This window comes from Porites lutea, chromosome 10, assembly GCF_958299795.1.
Source record: "Porites lutea chromosome 10, jaPorLute2.1, whole genome shotgun sequence".
Classification (NCBI taxonomy): domain Eukaryota; kingdom Metazoa; phylum Cnidaria; class Anthozoa; order Scleractinia; family Poritidae; genus Porites; species Porites lutea.
In genome coordinates, this window is record NC_133210.1 from 31059543 (window position 1) to 31075164 (window position 15622).

Here is a 15622-nt window from a genome sequence, read left to right on the forward strand (position 1 = left end):
GAAGTGGGAAGTGGGAAGTGGGAAGTCCGAAGGTCTAGCCATTCAGCTTTGAGTCTGAACGGTCAGAAATCAGAAATCCGGAGTTCGCACTTTGTCAAGTCTGAAGTCTGAAGTTTTAAGTGTGAAGTCTTAAATCTGAAGTCTGAAGTTGGAAGTCTGAAGTTGGAAGTCGGAAGACCCTCCTCGGCTTTCGTAACCTGAGATTAGGCTCAATTTTCGTTTCGCTTTGTAATAACATTCCGGCGGGCAAGGCGAAACGAAATTTAGCGGTAGCCGTTAGAAAGAATGTACGAGAACCGCTAAAATTGGGCCTGATCTCATGATTTTACGGCTTTCGTAGTTTACTGCATATGACCTTCCTTTTACATGGTTTTTTCCCCGCGGTCCACTACTTCCGCGCGTCACAGACTGGGCTCGTGCGGATATGTGATCCACTTCCGCCATTCTGCTTGGAAACACTTGACATCAACACTCGAAGCGATAAACAACGATTTTCCAATTTTCTGGCACTATATCAGTGAAAATTATGGCAAAAATTTTTCGTCGTGCTGCTAATAAGGTTAAAAATTGTAGAGATGGACATGGTTCTCTTGGTTTGCTCATATTTGACGAGAAAGTCGTGTATGAAACTTTTCAGAAAGTTGTGATCGCCAAAGCTGACGGTGAGTTTTCTAAGTTATCCATCATTAAGAGTTTTGCTGGAAAGAAGTAAGAGCTGAAAGCGGATTACATAAGAAAAGAAGGATTTTTCTTTGCTGAAGGTTAACTTTTGATTGATCTTAAGCCTTGTTGGCTATTTCTTGGGTGGGTAGTTTGGGTATATCAAGTTTCAAACCGTGATTATTTAAATTAAAATATCATCGTATCATAGTTTGATATCGGTAGAATGCACGTCCCACGCTCATATCCTATTCATGGATTTAACATCATGTTCAGTGTACTTGTGGACAAACTACAGAATACAGGGCCATGTCTTAAAAGTAGCTCGGTGGCTGGCTTGTCAAGACGAGTGTTATTGAAACGAGAAAGATGTAAGACATGTAAGTCTTTAGTTAAGTGTAGGACAGAAATAAGAAATAGAGGATATTACATGCTCACGCGTGGATACGAATTTTATCTTCGAGTGTTCAACTCAATATATCACAAGTGAGCGCAGTGAACGAGTGAGATAATTCGAGTTGAACACTCGAAGATAAAATTTGTATCCTCAAGCGGGCATGTAATATTCTGTTTATATTATACAGACACCAATGGCGAGATGCTGTGATGCTCTTTTCCTATTGGCTGAGACTGAAGTAGCCATGACAACCATGATATCTTCACATGTGAAGGATAAAAATTGTATCTTCACTCGATACCAAATTTTCGTCACTGGAAAAATCCTGGTATTTCATCGGTGTCTATATAATAAATACATATAAAAACAATTTTTAAAGGAACAAGTAAGGGTGTATATTTTTAGTGGCTTTTTGCCTTGATGGCTCATCAGCCAAGGTTGGGGTCTTAAAGAATGAGCTGAGAAAGGTATATGTTCTAGTGGCTTAGTGGCTCACTGTGGCTCATCAGTGACTACTGAGCCACTGAGCCAAATTAACAATTATTCTTTGAAATCGAGGTGAATAGTGGCAAAATATTTACCGAGCCACGAAGTGGCGAGGTAAATATTGCTAAAGCCACTATTCACCGAGATTGAAAAGAATAATTGTTTTAGTATATACACACGAAGTGATCTCAACAAAATCAGAGAGGAAACCATTCAAAAGTACGATTTGATTGACAGATCAGGTCAGCTAGACATGCGACAGTTTAAAAATAGATCTGTGTAGAATTTTCAAACATGGCAATTCACAAGCTTATCACTTCGCAAACAACAGCGTAATGACTTAAATGGAACCGCTAAAAGTTTGAATTGTTTCCTTACCTGAGAAGAAAAGAAGAGCTTTGATGTTTTCTGTTGACTCGCCAAGTTTATAGCCGAAAAGGTTTGTTGTGCCGTTCTTCGCATGAAGTGCCGACAAAAATGGCGATTCGGTTCCTCGAGGTAAGACGTCGTCTTCATGTAGCATTCTTTTTCCTATTTACTCAACGTAGAATTTCTGCAAACATTTGCTTTCAAATTTGTTTGTCATAAATAAACTTCGTTTTTGGGCCAAATTTTTCTTGTTAGGAAATGCTGAGTTCACAAAACGGCCTCTTCTAGGCGAATAAACGGGAGTTGTAAACAATCCATCGACCACAAAACTCAACAACAGTAAATGGAAAAACACCGTTTTGAATCCATCGAATTTTTTTCTTGCCTGAAAAAAAGTCAACCCTAGGATTTTGTCGACTTTTAAAAGATCTTTCTCTAAACTAGTTATAGTTGTCACTAAATCTGCCCCCGACCTTTTAAAACCCGAATGAAGACACCCTGTGGTTGTCCATGTATTTGCCATGAACCTTTGAAATGCAGTTTTCGTATTAGAGTTTCTGAGTGTAATTCTTTTGTTCTCTTTTGTGTTTTCTCAATTATTACTCTTGAAATGAAAAATGAAAATCTTTTTGTGTTTTCTCAATTATTACTCTTGAAATGAAAAATGAAAATCCTCATACATGACATGCCTAGGATGGACAATTGTTTTTTATACATCTCATAATGAGTTCAACCAACACTGCAAATGTAATAGAACGCGTGTTAAACAGCAAAACCATCTTTAATTATCTATTTGTAACTAAATTTCCTATAACTAATGTGTCGAACGGATGCTTTGGCTTCGAGTGTGACATTCTTGAACGCAACGTCGAACGCAACTGATATAAATGATTTCGCAATAAACTAACCCTACAAAAACATGGACCACTGTTTCAAGTTTCTCTCCTTTGAGATATTTCCCAGTTCATTTTTTCTGGCATGTCGTTGTATCAAATAAAATAATCGGGATTTCGCCATAAACTAACCCCAAAAACACATGGACCACTGTTTATTATTAAACCCTGAATACCTTAATATAGAACAAAACCCGTTTATTTTACGAAAGCACCTTTCTTGTCTTTGACTGGGTTTTGAGAAATTTGAGCTATTCCTGATATGGTTTGAATCGAGTTTGTCGATCCACGTTGACAAAACCAGTTTAAAGTTCTGTCGATCCACGTTGCTGATTTGTGTCTGACAAATCAAGTTCTTTAATACCAAACAATTGTGCAGTACTGCTGAATAACTTTTTAACTCTATAGAAATATGTATCTCGCAATAACCTTCGCGAAACTGGGTTTGGTAACGGCACTCAAGTTAAGCCCTGTCGGTCGGGGTTACGAACTGGACGGGTGACCAACCGCGAATATCGTGTTAAAGGTCCATACGTTGTTCTTTCTCTTCTTCTTCTTCTTTTTTGCGTATTATGTAGTGTTATTGTTAACAGTGTATTGAAAAGCACATTTAGCATTATTTCGCCGCCCGCATTTAGAAAAAGACAAAAACAATTCGGGCCGTAATACGGAGCTGAAACTTTGCAGACTTTGATCTATATATCTACGGGGAAACCGGCAAACTAAGAAATGTGGGTTTTCGACAGTGTAAAACGATCATAATTCCTTTGATTCCAATCTCCTGTTCCTCTGTCTGTTGTTGTCGGCGTTGCCTTCGCTGTGCTCATCGATGTTCCTTCTACTCCGCGGTTTCCTGTTGACGTCTTCTCCTTCGTTGTTCACGCTGAATTTGAAGTCGGCGTTCTCGCTCTAGAGGAGTTTCGGTGGAAAATCTTCCCGGACGAGGATTTGGAGCCACTTGTTGTGCTTGTGTACGACACAATTCGGCGAATGCGACTCGTTGACAAACCCAGTTTGCGCGGTTCCTGAGCCACGCGCACGCGCAGAAAATTAACCGGGACCACCGTGCGCGCCTAGTTTCATCAAATCGGGAAAGCTTCGCATATACTAACAGTAATACGATACTTGTTCTTTACGCGGGGGACATTAGGGTACCTCCTCGGGTTCCGGCCTCTGGGCCGGAAGCCTGCGGGGGCAAAAAGTGGGAAAAAACAGAGCTCACACATTATCCACTCGCTAGGAGGTGAATATTGTTGAATAGTCCGAGATAGCGAACCAATCAGATTGCTTAAATCACCAAGATCACTGAGTGTATATTATGGATTTTTAAAACTTTGACTAGTTTATACTTGCAATTCCTATTAAATTTCTTGTTTGTACCTGATGAAAATCTCACAATTTGTCTGTCTTCTTGTACCTTTGTGCATGCGTGGCTGGAAAGGGGTCGTGGAAACCCCTTAGGCTAGAATTTACTCTTCAAGTTTAATGAGTTTTCCATTGTTTTTTAAATAGCATCCGTTGCCATGTTAAAATGGGCCAAAACAGAAGAAAATTTGGCTCTTCAGGATGTCTTCAGCAAGGTTTTTGAAGTTTCCAGTATGTGGACAACATTGTGGAAGGATTTCGGTGAAGAGGTATTGGTTAACTGCTTCATTTGTCTTTAAAATGGTGCGTTCTGAAAATGTCGCGAAACTAGGTTTGATCACCAGCCCGCACTTCTCCTCAGAAAAGATGACTTGATGGGTGGGTTTGCTGTTACAAATTTCTTCCAATCAAATTGGCCACTCACATGTCTAGTTGTCTTGTCTATTGGAAGAACATGACCAGACCAGAGAGACTAGAGGAAATATTGAGCTTAGTGCGAAATGGGACGCAATATTGATGCCTGTCCTAAAACAGTGAATAGCCAAAGATATCTTATTATTAATGGAGCCAATCAAAGTGTGCAAACATTGCTATCCACTGATTTGGTAAATACTAATCTTGACATTGGTAGCTAGAAATTCCAATGCAGAGGGGCTATGTGGAATGAGGCTCCTACACTGTAGTGACTCTTGATGTAATTTCAAACTCTCCCTTTGCATTGGTTCGTAACCATACATGTTCACCAGCAAAGTTGAATTAGGAGAATCTAGTAGTTTAATTTATCAACAGTCATCTGGGGCATCTAGGTTTTAACAGCTGTTGTTTTCACTTTTGGTTATTTTCTTACAGTATTATAAACACAGAAAAAGTTTCAAAGAAGTTCTTCAACAGGAGAAAGCTTTGGATGAAGCAAGGAAACTGGCAGCCATGCATGCAACTAAAATGAGTAGAGCACAGAAACAGGTGAAGGTGACAGTAAATTGTACACGTAGATTTTAAAACTATTCTTCCAATAGTCTTCCTACTTGGGTACAGTTTAATTCTCCTTGTTGGGTAGGACCTCGACATAATATATTATTGCAGACTTAATGATAGACTTTGGTATTTTATCTGATCGCAGGTAGCATTGCATCACACAATCTACATTTTAGTTGGAGTTTGTCCAATGAGCAATAGTACTGTTTACAGCTCTGCTGCTTACGTACTGATATCTTAGTTTTGATACGTTTTTACCTCTTTGTAGATGGATCAAAGCAAAAGAAAGAGTGATGGAGGAAGACCAAGAACACTTATATCAGATGAAATGGTTGAGGTAATTTTTAAACCTTTCTTAGAACTGAAATGTCCCCAGATCGAAACATCCCCAGTGGCAAAGAGTGAGGAGAAATGGCTGTTTTCGCAGGATACCTTCACCCATGCAGGAGTGCATATGCATTTTAGGGTTTCAAGTACCATGTATCTTTAGTCCAACTTCCTAGTGCAATGGCGGGGTATTACATAATTTTGCAGGTATTTTCATTTTCTATTTTTCTTTGTAAATTCTAGGTCATTTCACAGGCAGAGCAGGAGCAAGCTGAATTGGAAGTAAAAACAACCAAACATGAAATATTTAAGGTAACTTTTTCTCCATATATAATATTAAACTAAAACCAATTACCAAGCTTGGGAATGAGCATTGTGATAATTGGAATTATTTCAGGCGCTTCTGACAATCTGGTCTTTACTAGATTGTAAGCAATGCATTTCTTCAGAGAAGGAAGAAAATGGAAACAATGATTCCATTGTTCTTATGACTCCACTCATCATGACTTGAAGTTTTAATGATTTTCACTAGGTCACGATTGCTTTTTTGACTTTGCTTGCAACCCTGACTCCAATGCTGTCCAAACCAGCTTTTAAAATGAAGCTTTTTTACTTGCAGGCACGCAAACTTAAAGACTCTCTTCGTAAGATTTCTGACGGAATCCAGGAGTGGGCCTCAAAAACTTTGCTGGTTGCAGGAGCCTACAGAAAACTGGCCGATCTTATTAATGACACACCCACACAGCTGACAGAGAGCAAGGTTTTTTCTGGTATGTTGACAGCAGGAACCAAACTGTGACAAAGGAAACTTCATAATCATTGCATGATTCATTTTTTATCAGCTGTTAACTTCTCCATGCATGGTTCTCCTTCCCTGTTTCTCCATTTTTTGGAGAGAAGTTGCGTCAAAGAATAATAATGGGAACCAGCAGCCTCTGAAAATGCCAGCAATGCTTTGGATCCAAACCCACCAACCTTGAGCGAGGTTTGTGATACACCAATCACTAACAACCACAGTGGTATACATGTTAGTCCCACTCAGTAAATCAACTTTATTGCCTGATGAAGAACTGCAGTATATGACTGAAACGTTGCAATCAATATCTAAGTGACTTTCATGAGACATACGATCAACAAAATCCTTGTATGCCGAGTACACCCTTGGCGGAAATTTGAGGGGCATCTATGTGTAATGTTCATATATTAATTTGCGTTCACAGGTGCTGGGCAATCAAGAAGTATAGTCAATGATCTCGCAAGGGACTTGAAAATTGACCCTGAGTTATCCAAACAGTTGGCAACAGCGTCAAAGTCAGGCCAACCTTACTTGTATGCAGTGTCTACTCCTTTGCCACTAAAGAGAGAAATTGGAAAATATGATTATGCCTACGATGTTTCAAGAGAGAAGCTCTGCAAGTGGAAGTGTGCACCTCGACCCCTACCACGCCCTCATCAGAGGGTGAGGGAGAATTCAGGAATGGATCAAAACCACATAAGGCCGCTTTCATTAAATGATCTTCGGCCGCCTCCTAATTCACCAGCTCCCCCACTGCCTACAAATGGTAAGAATGTTATGTAGGGCTTGAAAAAAAACTTGAATTCTGGTTTGTAGCCTCCCACACAGACATTCTTAGGGGCTTCATCACACATCTCTTCCTGTCATTTGTTGAGGGAGGATTGCGTGATAAGCCAAAAGAAGGTCTGCGTAAGAGGAGAGTTTGTCCTTTGAACAAGTAGCTCTCAAATTTTGCTTGCCCAAGGCATTTGCATGCTTATCTTTGTCCTTGCCATATTCATTATTAATGGTGACTGGCTTTCTGTGTAGTACTGATGCTCCAAAGCTGCCATCTCTGACTTACCTTTTTTTTTTCTAAACTAATTTGCAGCAAGACAAGTTATTTTCAGACCAGCACAAAAAAGTAAGTTGTAGTTTTTTAAAGATACCAACAATTTATGTTTAGGTTACATCTTTATAATTATAAAGCACTTGCCTAAGAGCCTTGAGGGAATAAAACAAAAGTTGGTGTTATGTCCACTCTGTTTCTACTTCATAGTTGAGTGTAAAAAGATGCAGTATAATTACTGCTTAAGATTAAAGTTTTGGAATAAATTAATTTAAAAAAAAACATTTTTTTACTATTTGCTCTTGTTTGCTCTGCAAATGAGTGGCTTGACCTTTGTGGGGCTCAGATGACCACGTAAAACGGGGACCTGTCTGCTGAAGGGATGTAGAAATAGTGTCCTCAACGTATTTTATTGTGAAAGGTTTGAACCCAGGAGTCATTTCAAAAGTAGGTTGAGTTTGATCATCTGGGTGAACGTAGTCCTGAATAGGACTGTTGTTGTTGACAGTGACTGATGTTTCAACAACCTGTCACTGTGCGGTAGTCATCTTCAGAGTCAAAGTGAGTTGTATCACGTCAGGTGATGGTATTATACTCTGGTTATTGATCTGATTGGTTAATTATGTCGCGATGTTATTGGTCGTAAGTCTGTTAAGCCGTGATGTTATTGGCTATGAAGACACATAATCAGTGATTGGTGCGTTTCGATCCGTCTATTGTCATAGTTAAACAGTGGTCTATTGTTAGTCAAATTGTCAGTTCCCCAGTCGTCCTCTTGTAGTTAGTTTTGCTTGATCTTGTCAATAAGTCGTTTGCACAGCGCTGGTAACTGTTGGCTACTTATTTTATTATTTCTTAAAAATATGGTTTTAATATAGCACTTTCCTGCTAAACACATTGACACTCAAACAACTTTGGTGTAATAATACATACTTTTGGCACCAGCTCAGATCAACTCCAAGCAACAACCAGGAAAGATCTGGTATGCAAGAACAAACATCGAAAGCGGCTCAGAGTCTGACAGTGAAGGATATGCTGAACCCATAACTGATCCTTCATTCTTTCAACAAATGAGGATGCTGTGGAAAGTACGGAGTGATGGAGCTATTAATGAAGTGGGTACAGGTCACGCTGGAGTAGAATCAAGAACTGGGAAACAGTCAAGTAGTCCAAAGGTGCATCATCAATTAGAAAGAAGGGGCTCTGAAGAAGACATGATTAATGACAATAATACACCACCAACTTATGTTGATCTCATTCAGTAGTGATTGATATTGTTACATAACTATTAATATAGTTTATTTTATTACTATTATTAATGTAACACAAGAGTTATGATTGGATTACATTGTGTAAGTACAGTAAAAACCCACGCGTAAGAACCTACATTTTCCAGGGTTAGCCTAAACAGGTATAAATGGTGGTTAACATAAATTTAGGGTATCTAGGTTCTTAATTTCTTGCAAAAAATTATGTCTTTGCTAAGGGGATTTTAGTGATCAGCACCCTTAAATTTGCACACCTACTGATTGCTTATATTTTAATATGACCATAATAGAGATCTATTCTCACATGAATTTTAATTTCTTGAGTCAAAACAACTTTATATAAATGATTGTGCTGTAAAACACAATATTATAAACATTTTCTCAATGACCTCAATCAAACAACATTTATATATGTTCTAACTTGCCTTTTGCAATTGCAATTAGTAAATATTTTTAAATGATTTTTGAAAATAAGAACCTTTCTCCAAATTTTAGGCTTAAGAGGTTTTTATATAGAGGGGGTCTAAATTGCAAATTTTAGCCTAACAGGTTCTTAAATCTTAGGTTCTTACTCGGGGGTTTCTACTGTATTAGTGCTGGAATTTGGAACACAGATTTACTCAAAACAGAATATACTGTAAAATTCCGAAAATAAGCCCCTCCATGTACAAGCCCCTCCAAAATTAATATAAGCCCCCCAAACCGGTAATGCAAAAAACCCTCTGTTAAATAGCCCCTCCAAATATAAGCCCCCCGGGGGCTTGTACTTGGAAAATTGCCCTCAAATACAAAGTAAAACAAAGCAAAAACGGTAAATTCACTTCCAACTATATGGCTAGCCCAATCGATTTTGAAATGAAAATTTCCCTCCGTAGATAAGCCCCTTTGAATATAAGCCCCTCCAAAAATAAGCCCCTCAAAAAGTGCCTTTGAAAAATATAAGCCCCGGGGCTTATTTTCGGAATTTTACGGTATGACACCCTCTGCCCTCTTGCATACAGAATAGATATCTCCCTTCAGATTTCCCTCTATGACAAACAGCTCAAATCCAAGAGATTAAATGGCTGAACACATTTTAAAATACCTCAATGACAAATAGCAATATATATGTCCAAACTCAACCCAAATGCAAAAAAAGCTGTTTCAGCTTTTATGAACATACGTAATTTTGTTGAAATAACAATTCAAACAAAAAGTTAAATAGTTGTTTATGTGTGAGTTTTTTTCATTGTACTATTATTAAATGGAGCTCCCTGATTTTTACGGTGTATCTATGAGTACAGTGAATTGCAGTTAAGATTATTAGTAGATGTATAATAAGTTGGAGATTTTAAATACAATTATTACAGAACTGTAATAATTATTTTAGCACATAAATTATGTTAGTCGAATTTATTTCAGAAATAATAAATTCTTTTACTTAAATAAAAAGTCACACTTGCAGGCTATAATTAATAATAATATTATTATTAAATTGTAGTCTGCAGGAGTAACTATAGAAAGAATCGGAATTTGTTGAATTATAACCCATTAGGATTGTCACTAAAGGCTGGGAGCCTAGGATTTCCCCTTCTCTGTATTTACAGCTGTCCTCGCCCCCAAAATATCCTTTTTTGCAATAATTATGTTTAATGTAATGGCTGTACACCGTAGAAGACAGTTAAATAGTTAGAGTTGTTCCTATGTGGAAAATTAATTACATATAATAATGAAAATAGTTATGTCATGTATAAGACTTGTATACCTGTAGTGAAATTTTTGAGTGAAAATATTTTGACACCAGAAACCTATTCAACTGTACATACATGTAATAGGAAATTATTTTGAACTTTGCAAAAATATTTAATGTACTTACTTTAGTGTGAATAGCAATTTATATTGGTGAAATTCACAGGGTGAAAAACTTCATTATTTACTCCCAAATACTATTATATTATCATAATGAATTCTGATAATAATCATAAATAAACTGTAATAATAATTATTACAATTTATGACTAGCATAAATTCAGATCATTTTGTGCAATTTAATTTCAACCACACTTCAAGACCTTACAAGGATTTCCATGAGGTGTAACAAGAGAAAAAACATTTCATATCTACCTGTAAAAAGTTATAAACAATAAATGTTTAAATTGAACACTCTGTAAATTTTTGTGCACTCTTATCCACATTAATTTTTAAAAAATTACATAAACATGTTGATCAAAAGAACACCTTTTGTAAATGTACAATCCAAACGTTTTTTTTTTTTTTAAAGAAACTTGTCTTTCACAGACAGTTGTCTCAGGGTTTTTGTTTGAGGCTGGAGGCTGATTGTAGATCCAGTAACTTGTTTGCCTTTTGACATCTGTTGTGTACATTGTACTTTCATGTGACTTCATTGGCTTTCAAACATTAAAATCAAATACTCTACTTTTTCATGAGTTTAACTAGGATCACAATATCCAGCGTGCAAAGAAAGTAGTGTTTGATAGCCCCAGGCTAGTGGATTTTGCTACTGGGCTAGTGAATTCTGTTATTAACTTGCCTGATGGGCAAGTGAATTTTTTTGAGGAATTCAAATTACAGAAGAACTGTGAAATCCATCTGCTCGTCAAAACGTTTTTGGGGCTAGTTGAAATGATATTTGGGCTAGTAAATGTTAGCTTCAGCTTGCCCGAATGGCAAGCTGTAAAAATGTCTTTCTTTGCACTCTGAATATCTGAAGATGCTTTTAAAATTGCTTTTAGTGGACTCATGAAGGCAGACATAAAGCAATCCACAGTGTGGTGGAAGTGTGTGCCTTTTGTGCTTGCAAAAGGCCTGTAAAAAAGTTGAAGTTCACAGACAGCCACTTCCAGGGTTTTCATGATACGTCCAGTCTTTTGAAATGGCATAAAACAGTACCCTTGTCTTGTTGGTCCCAAAGATAGCAAATTTGTAGGAAACAGAACTGATGTTTGACAGTAGCCCTTTAAACATATTGCAGTAAAGAACCACTCCTTGATTATGATAAATTGTCAGTGGCTTACACTGGAAAGAAGTAGTTGGAGAGTAGATGTTGCCTGGAACAAACTTAGGAGTCACACTAACTCAAAGATCACCTATTCATCACTGGAGTCACTTTGACTATTCTCCTCCTCCCCACTGCTATTACTGTGATTTTCTTCTTCCTCCATTTGTTGTATTCGTTGACTTGGAACTTTCAATTTTTTAAAGCCCTGGAATGTACTTTTCTGAAAAGCCATGATACAGTGCAGATTCCCACCTGTCTTTTTAGTGTTCCTTTGTTTAATTCCTTCATGAAGTTGACGAATGTTAAGGTAGAAGGGGGACTCGTTGTTCAGGTCTGTGTCAATGTCACTCCATCTGGGAAATTCAGAAAATTATTAACTTCTAGAGGTGTAATATCGTCCAGTTGAATGTAGTCCTGTGTAGTACTGTTTTGACAACCTACGCGGTAGTCATTTTCAGTGCCTTTCACAAGGAAGATAAATACAACTATTTATAACTACTCAGGACTACACCTGCACAAATGATCATATTCGACCTACTTATAACTTAAGCTAGGGGGGTGGAATTATTATTATTTTCTCTTTACCACATTTTTGGTTATAAAATCAGTTAAGACTTTGGATGTATTTTTTGAACTAGTAAATCTTGTAGGGTGTTCATTATTGAGGTAAGAAATGGGGTGTTAAACTATTATTAAATTTGGGTCAGAAAAGATATAAGGTTAAGCCATGCCTTGCCTGTTATATTATTAGGAAACAATGCAGTTGACAAAATAGCTCCAAGTGACTCTTGATCTCATGACAAATACTCCATTTGTTCACAAGTAGACATAAGGAGAATTTATAAGTGGATCAAAAGACACTTGGGACTCAGTACCTCTTGCAGTGAATGCTAGGATGTTTGCAGCTGGTGTCTCCAATCAAAATCCATGTTTCCACTTCATCTTCGTACAACTGTGACCTGAAATTATAGTTAAACATAACGGGTTTCTTTGAGATTATCAGTGATTTTGTTACCTCTGAGTCTTGCGCATGCATCCCTAATGCATAAAAATCCCCAAAGACACTAAATTATTCATGGCATACATCTTGTAGGACATGACATCACTACACAACCTGTACCAATTTATTAGCAACCATAGAAATTCTAAAGGGTAAGTAACTAAGGAAAATCTGTATGTTGGCCAAATTTCCCACAGACAAATTCTCCAGACTAATCTTCATACCGTTCCTTCAAGGATTAGTTGAGAGAATTTGATTTATGATCAATTCAGTATTGTTCACTTGGTCACTGGTCATATTATTGATTCTCATTGTCGGTTCACTTGATGATGTATTGATTTTATTAGGAGAAAACCAACGTTGGTCACTCTTCAGGTGTCTTTAATAAATCTAGGGTTAATACCCACCTGTAAGCATCAACAGCCTTGCTGGGTGAGTCATCATAACCAATGGGACAAAAGTAATGATTGTAACTGTGATAGATAAAGGCCATCTGAGGGTCATGCAGTCCATTTTTCAGCCGACGCAAGGCTTCCTCTCCACTGAGACCAATGGTGCGACTCTTTCCTTTAGGTTTATAGAGGTAGTAAGCTTCACCCCGCACTCCAAAGTGGTTGTTTAGCTGTCTAAACCATCTGCAATCAACACACACATAACATTCACTAAATACAGTACTGCTCTTGAAAGAGTAAGTTACAAGATCAATAGGTGCGCCTTGTTTCCTCTGTGACATGAATTGTGTCTTAATTGCGCTACATGATTCTTGTAGCACACAATGAGAATAAGATAGAGATAAGGGAACCGGAAATTTTTGGAATGGTCAATTAATCTTGTGACCTTTTGTGTTTTGACCATCATTTGTAAACAGTAGGTAAAACAAAATAATATTGAAGTCGACCAATTAAATCTGATGAGATTCTGGACAGATTTTAAGTCATCAGTATGGAATTTCTGTCATTGAGGTGCAGATGTACATGTCTCTCCTCTGAAAAGTCCCTAGCAGCAAAGAGCGAGAAGAGACGGCTGTATTCACAGGCTATCTTTTGTCTTTTGGATGACGTGCTGAATCACAATCACAGTAGATGTCTACCCACCTCATAAGAGTTGCATTTCCTGTGAATGGTCCAAATCTTATTTCTCCAAATGGAGGCTTAAATCCCAATATTGTTAATGCCTCTTCTTGAGTCAGTGGCTTTTTGCTGAAAAATTAGAAATTTCAAAAGATCTGCATTAAATTAATTTTAGTTCTTACATGAGTCATTGTGAAAGTACTCATTCTTTATCAGAATGTTTTACCTGCCAGCACCAAGTGAGCTAAACAGGAAATTCCAACAGGATACAAGAGAAGAAATCCCACAGGACTTTTTATACTGGGGTCGGCTTATACAATACCTGTTGAGAAATACAATGTTATTCTAGTGTTAAAAGATGTGAAGCTAAATTCTAAAAAATGTAAAATAAATATATATTTGTTAAGGATGAAAACAGATAAGAATCTTTCAGTGTAAAGTCATACTTCCAAGAATATTAACTGTTTTCTAACAAACAGTTGTACAGTTGAACCTCTCGACAACAGCCACCTTGAGGACAGAAGACTGGACTGTCCACCAAAAAAAGTGGTCGTTAGAGAGAGGTGGCCATTGTAGAGAGGTGGTTGTCAGTGAAGGCTTGACTGTATCAATTACCATCTTCTGAGATCCAAGACTTTCCTTCTCTCCATCATTTCCTGAGTGGCAATTTCCATGGAAACCAGATGTTGTTGCACTTTTCTGTGGCTGCCGTCATTGTAATCAGACTCTACAGTATTCTCTTTGTTTCTTAGATACTTCTGAGGTGGCTTTTTTCTTTTCTTTGATTTAAAACAGTCAACATCAATCTGCCACGCACATGAAGAAGGAATGTTAGATTTTATTTGTGGAGATATCTTCACTGGTCTCTCGAATTCTGATTCAGATGTGCTTTCCGCATGCCTCCCAGTGAAAACGTCTTCCTCTGTGATTAACGGCAGGGAAAAAGACCTGCACTCCTTGACATTTTTCTTCTCTTCTTTACATGGACTTACACTCCAAATTCCATCATTGCGCTCAGTTTCCAAAGTACTCTTACTATTATTGTTCATATTAGGGGATTGATGTAGAGAGTGTATTTTCCCCTCCTCTTGATAGCTCACATAACGGACAGCCATTGATTCTGTGTAAAGGTCTTCAGTTGGAGAACTATGAGCAGTCCAGACAGTTGACTTGTCAACAACACTACTAAATCCTTCACATTTTACAGAAGCGCTGCCTTTGCTGTCAATACTATTAGTACTCTCACAGTTTTCAGAGCAATCAGACCGTATAATTTTTTCATCATTGGGGAAGTGCAATCTTGATTTCGTGTATGATTCCTCATTAGATAAACAGGCGTTTTGATTTTCAAGTTCTTGAAGAACTAAATCTTCTTTTTGTGTCGAAAAAGTGTCCACTGTCTCGTAGAAAACGTCTTCATCATTGACGTCTGGATTACTGTCGTCCTGAACTGATTCTCCCTTTTCCTCATGTAGATGTGAGTTATGCAGAGCTTTTCCATGAGCAGAGCTCCACATTGAGCCCATCCTAAAAGCTTAATTTGTGTCGAGGAAGCTATCGAGCCCTGTTGCTCAAATTGGAGAAAGTTCCAAGGAAGAAAAATCTGTAGCAACTTTCCGATGTGTAAACAAACGCGAAACTGACGTATTAGCAGATGCCAAGGGAATATGCAGTAAAATCATTTGCAATTGTAAGAAAACGAACCTCAATAAACTGAAACGAACCTGCTGAAAACAGCAGGAGACATCAATATTTCTCAAAATCGGAGCCAAAAAAACCTTTTGTTTTGACTTTATGAAATTGAATTTCTGAATTTGTAAAACAGCGCTAAAACGAGAAACCGCTGACATTTTATAACAAAGTTGCAATGGCTTATGGGAGATGAGAGAGAAACGCCTGGAACATTTACACATGAGTGATTGTTTTGAAACTTCGATTAGTTTTCTGCATGATTTTCTCTACTATTGTAC

The 15622-nt window shown here is 37.6% G+C and overlaps 2 protein-coding genes across 2 annotated transcripts; one reads left to right on the plus strand and one right to left on the minus strand.

Annotated features, from left to right (window-relative positions):
• Positions 1 to 454: 454 nt before the first annotated feature.
• On the plus strand, positions 455 to 8981 carry LOC140951301 (uncharacterized). Its single transcript, XM_073400554.1, has 9 exons — positions 455 to 662; positions 4318 to 4439; positions 5020 to 5133; positions 5414 to 5482; positions 5716 to 5784; positions 6092 to 6242; positions 6693 to 7034; positions 7359 to 7391; positions 8262 to 8981. The coding sequence occupies exons 1-9, from the start codon at positions 527 to 529 to the stop codon at positions 8579 to 8581; spliced, it is 1356 nt and encodes a 451-aa protein (XP_073256655.1). The 5' UTR covers positions 455 to 526; the 3' UTR covers positions 8582 to 8981.
• Positions 8982 to 11181: 2200 nt separating this feature from the next.
• LOC140950425 (uncharacterized) lies at positions 11182 to 15487 on the minus strand. The gene is made up of 6 exons (XM_073399649.1): positions 14268 to 15487; positions 13879 to 13974; positions 13677 to 13781; positions 12990 to 13217; positions 12458 to 12541; positions 11182 to 11935 (listed from the first exon to the last, which is right to left on the minus strand). Exons 1-6 carry the CDS (start codon positions 15176 to 15178, stop codon positions 11671 to 11673), a joined length of 1689 nt encoding a protein of 562 aa, XP_073255750.1. The 5' UTR covers positions 15179 to 15487; the 3' UTR covers positions 11182 to 11670.
• Between the last annotated feature and the right edge of the window lie 135 nt (positions 15488 to 15622).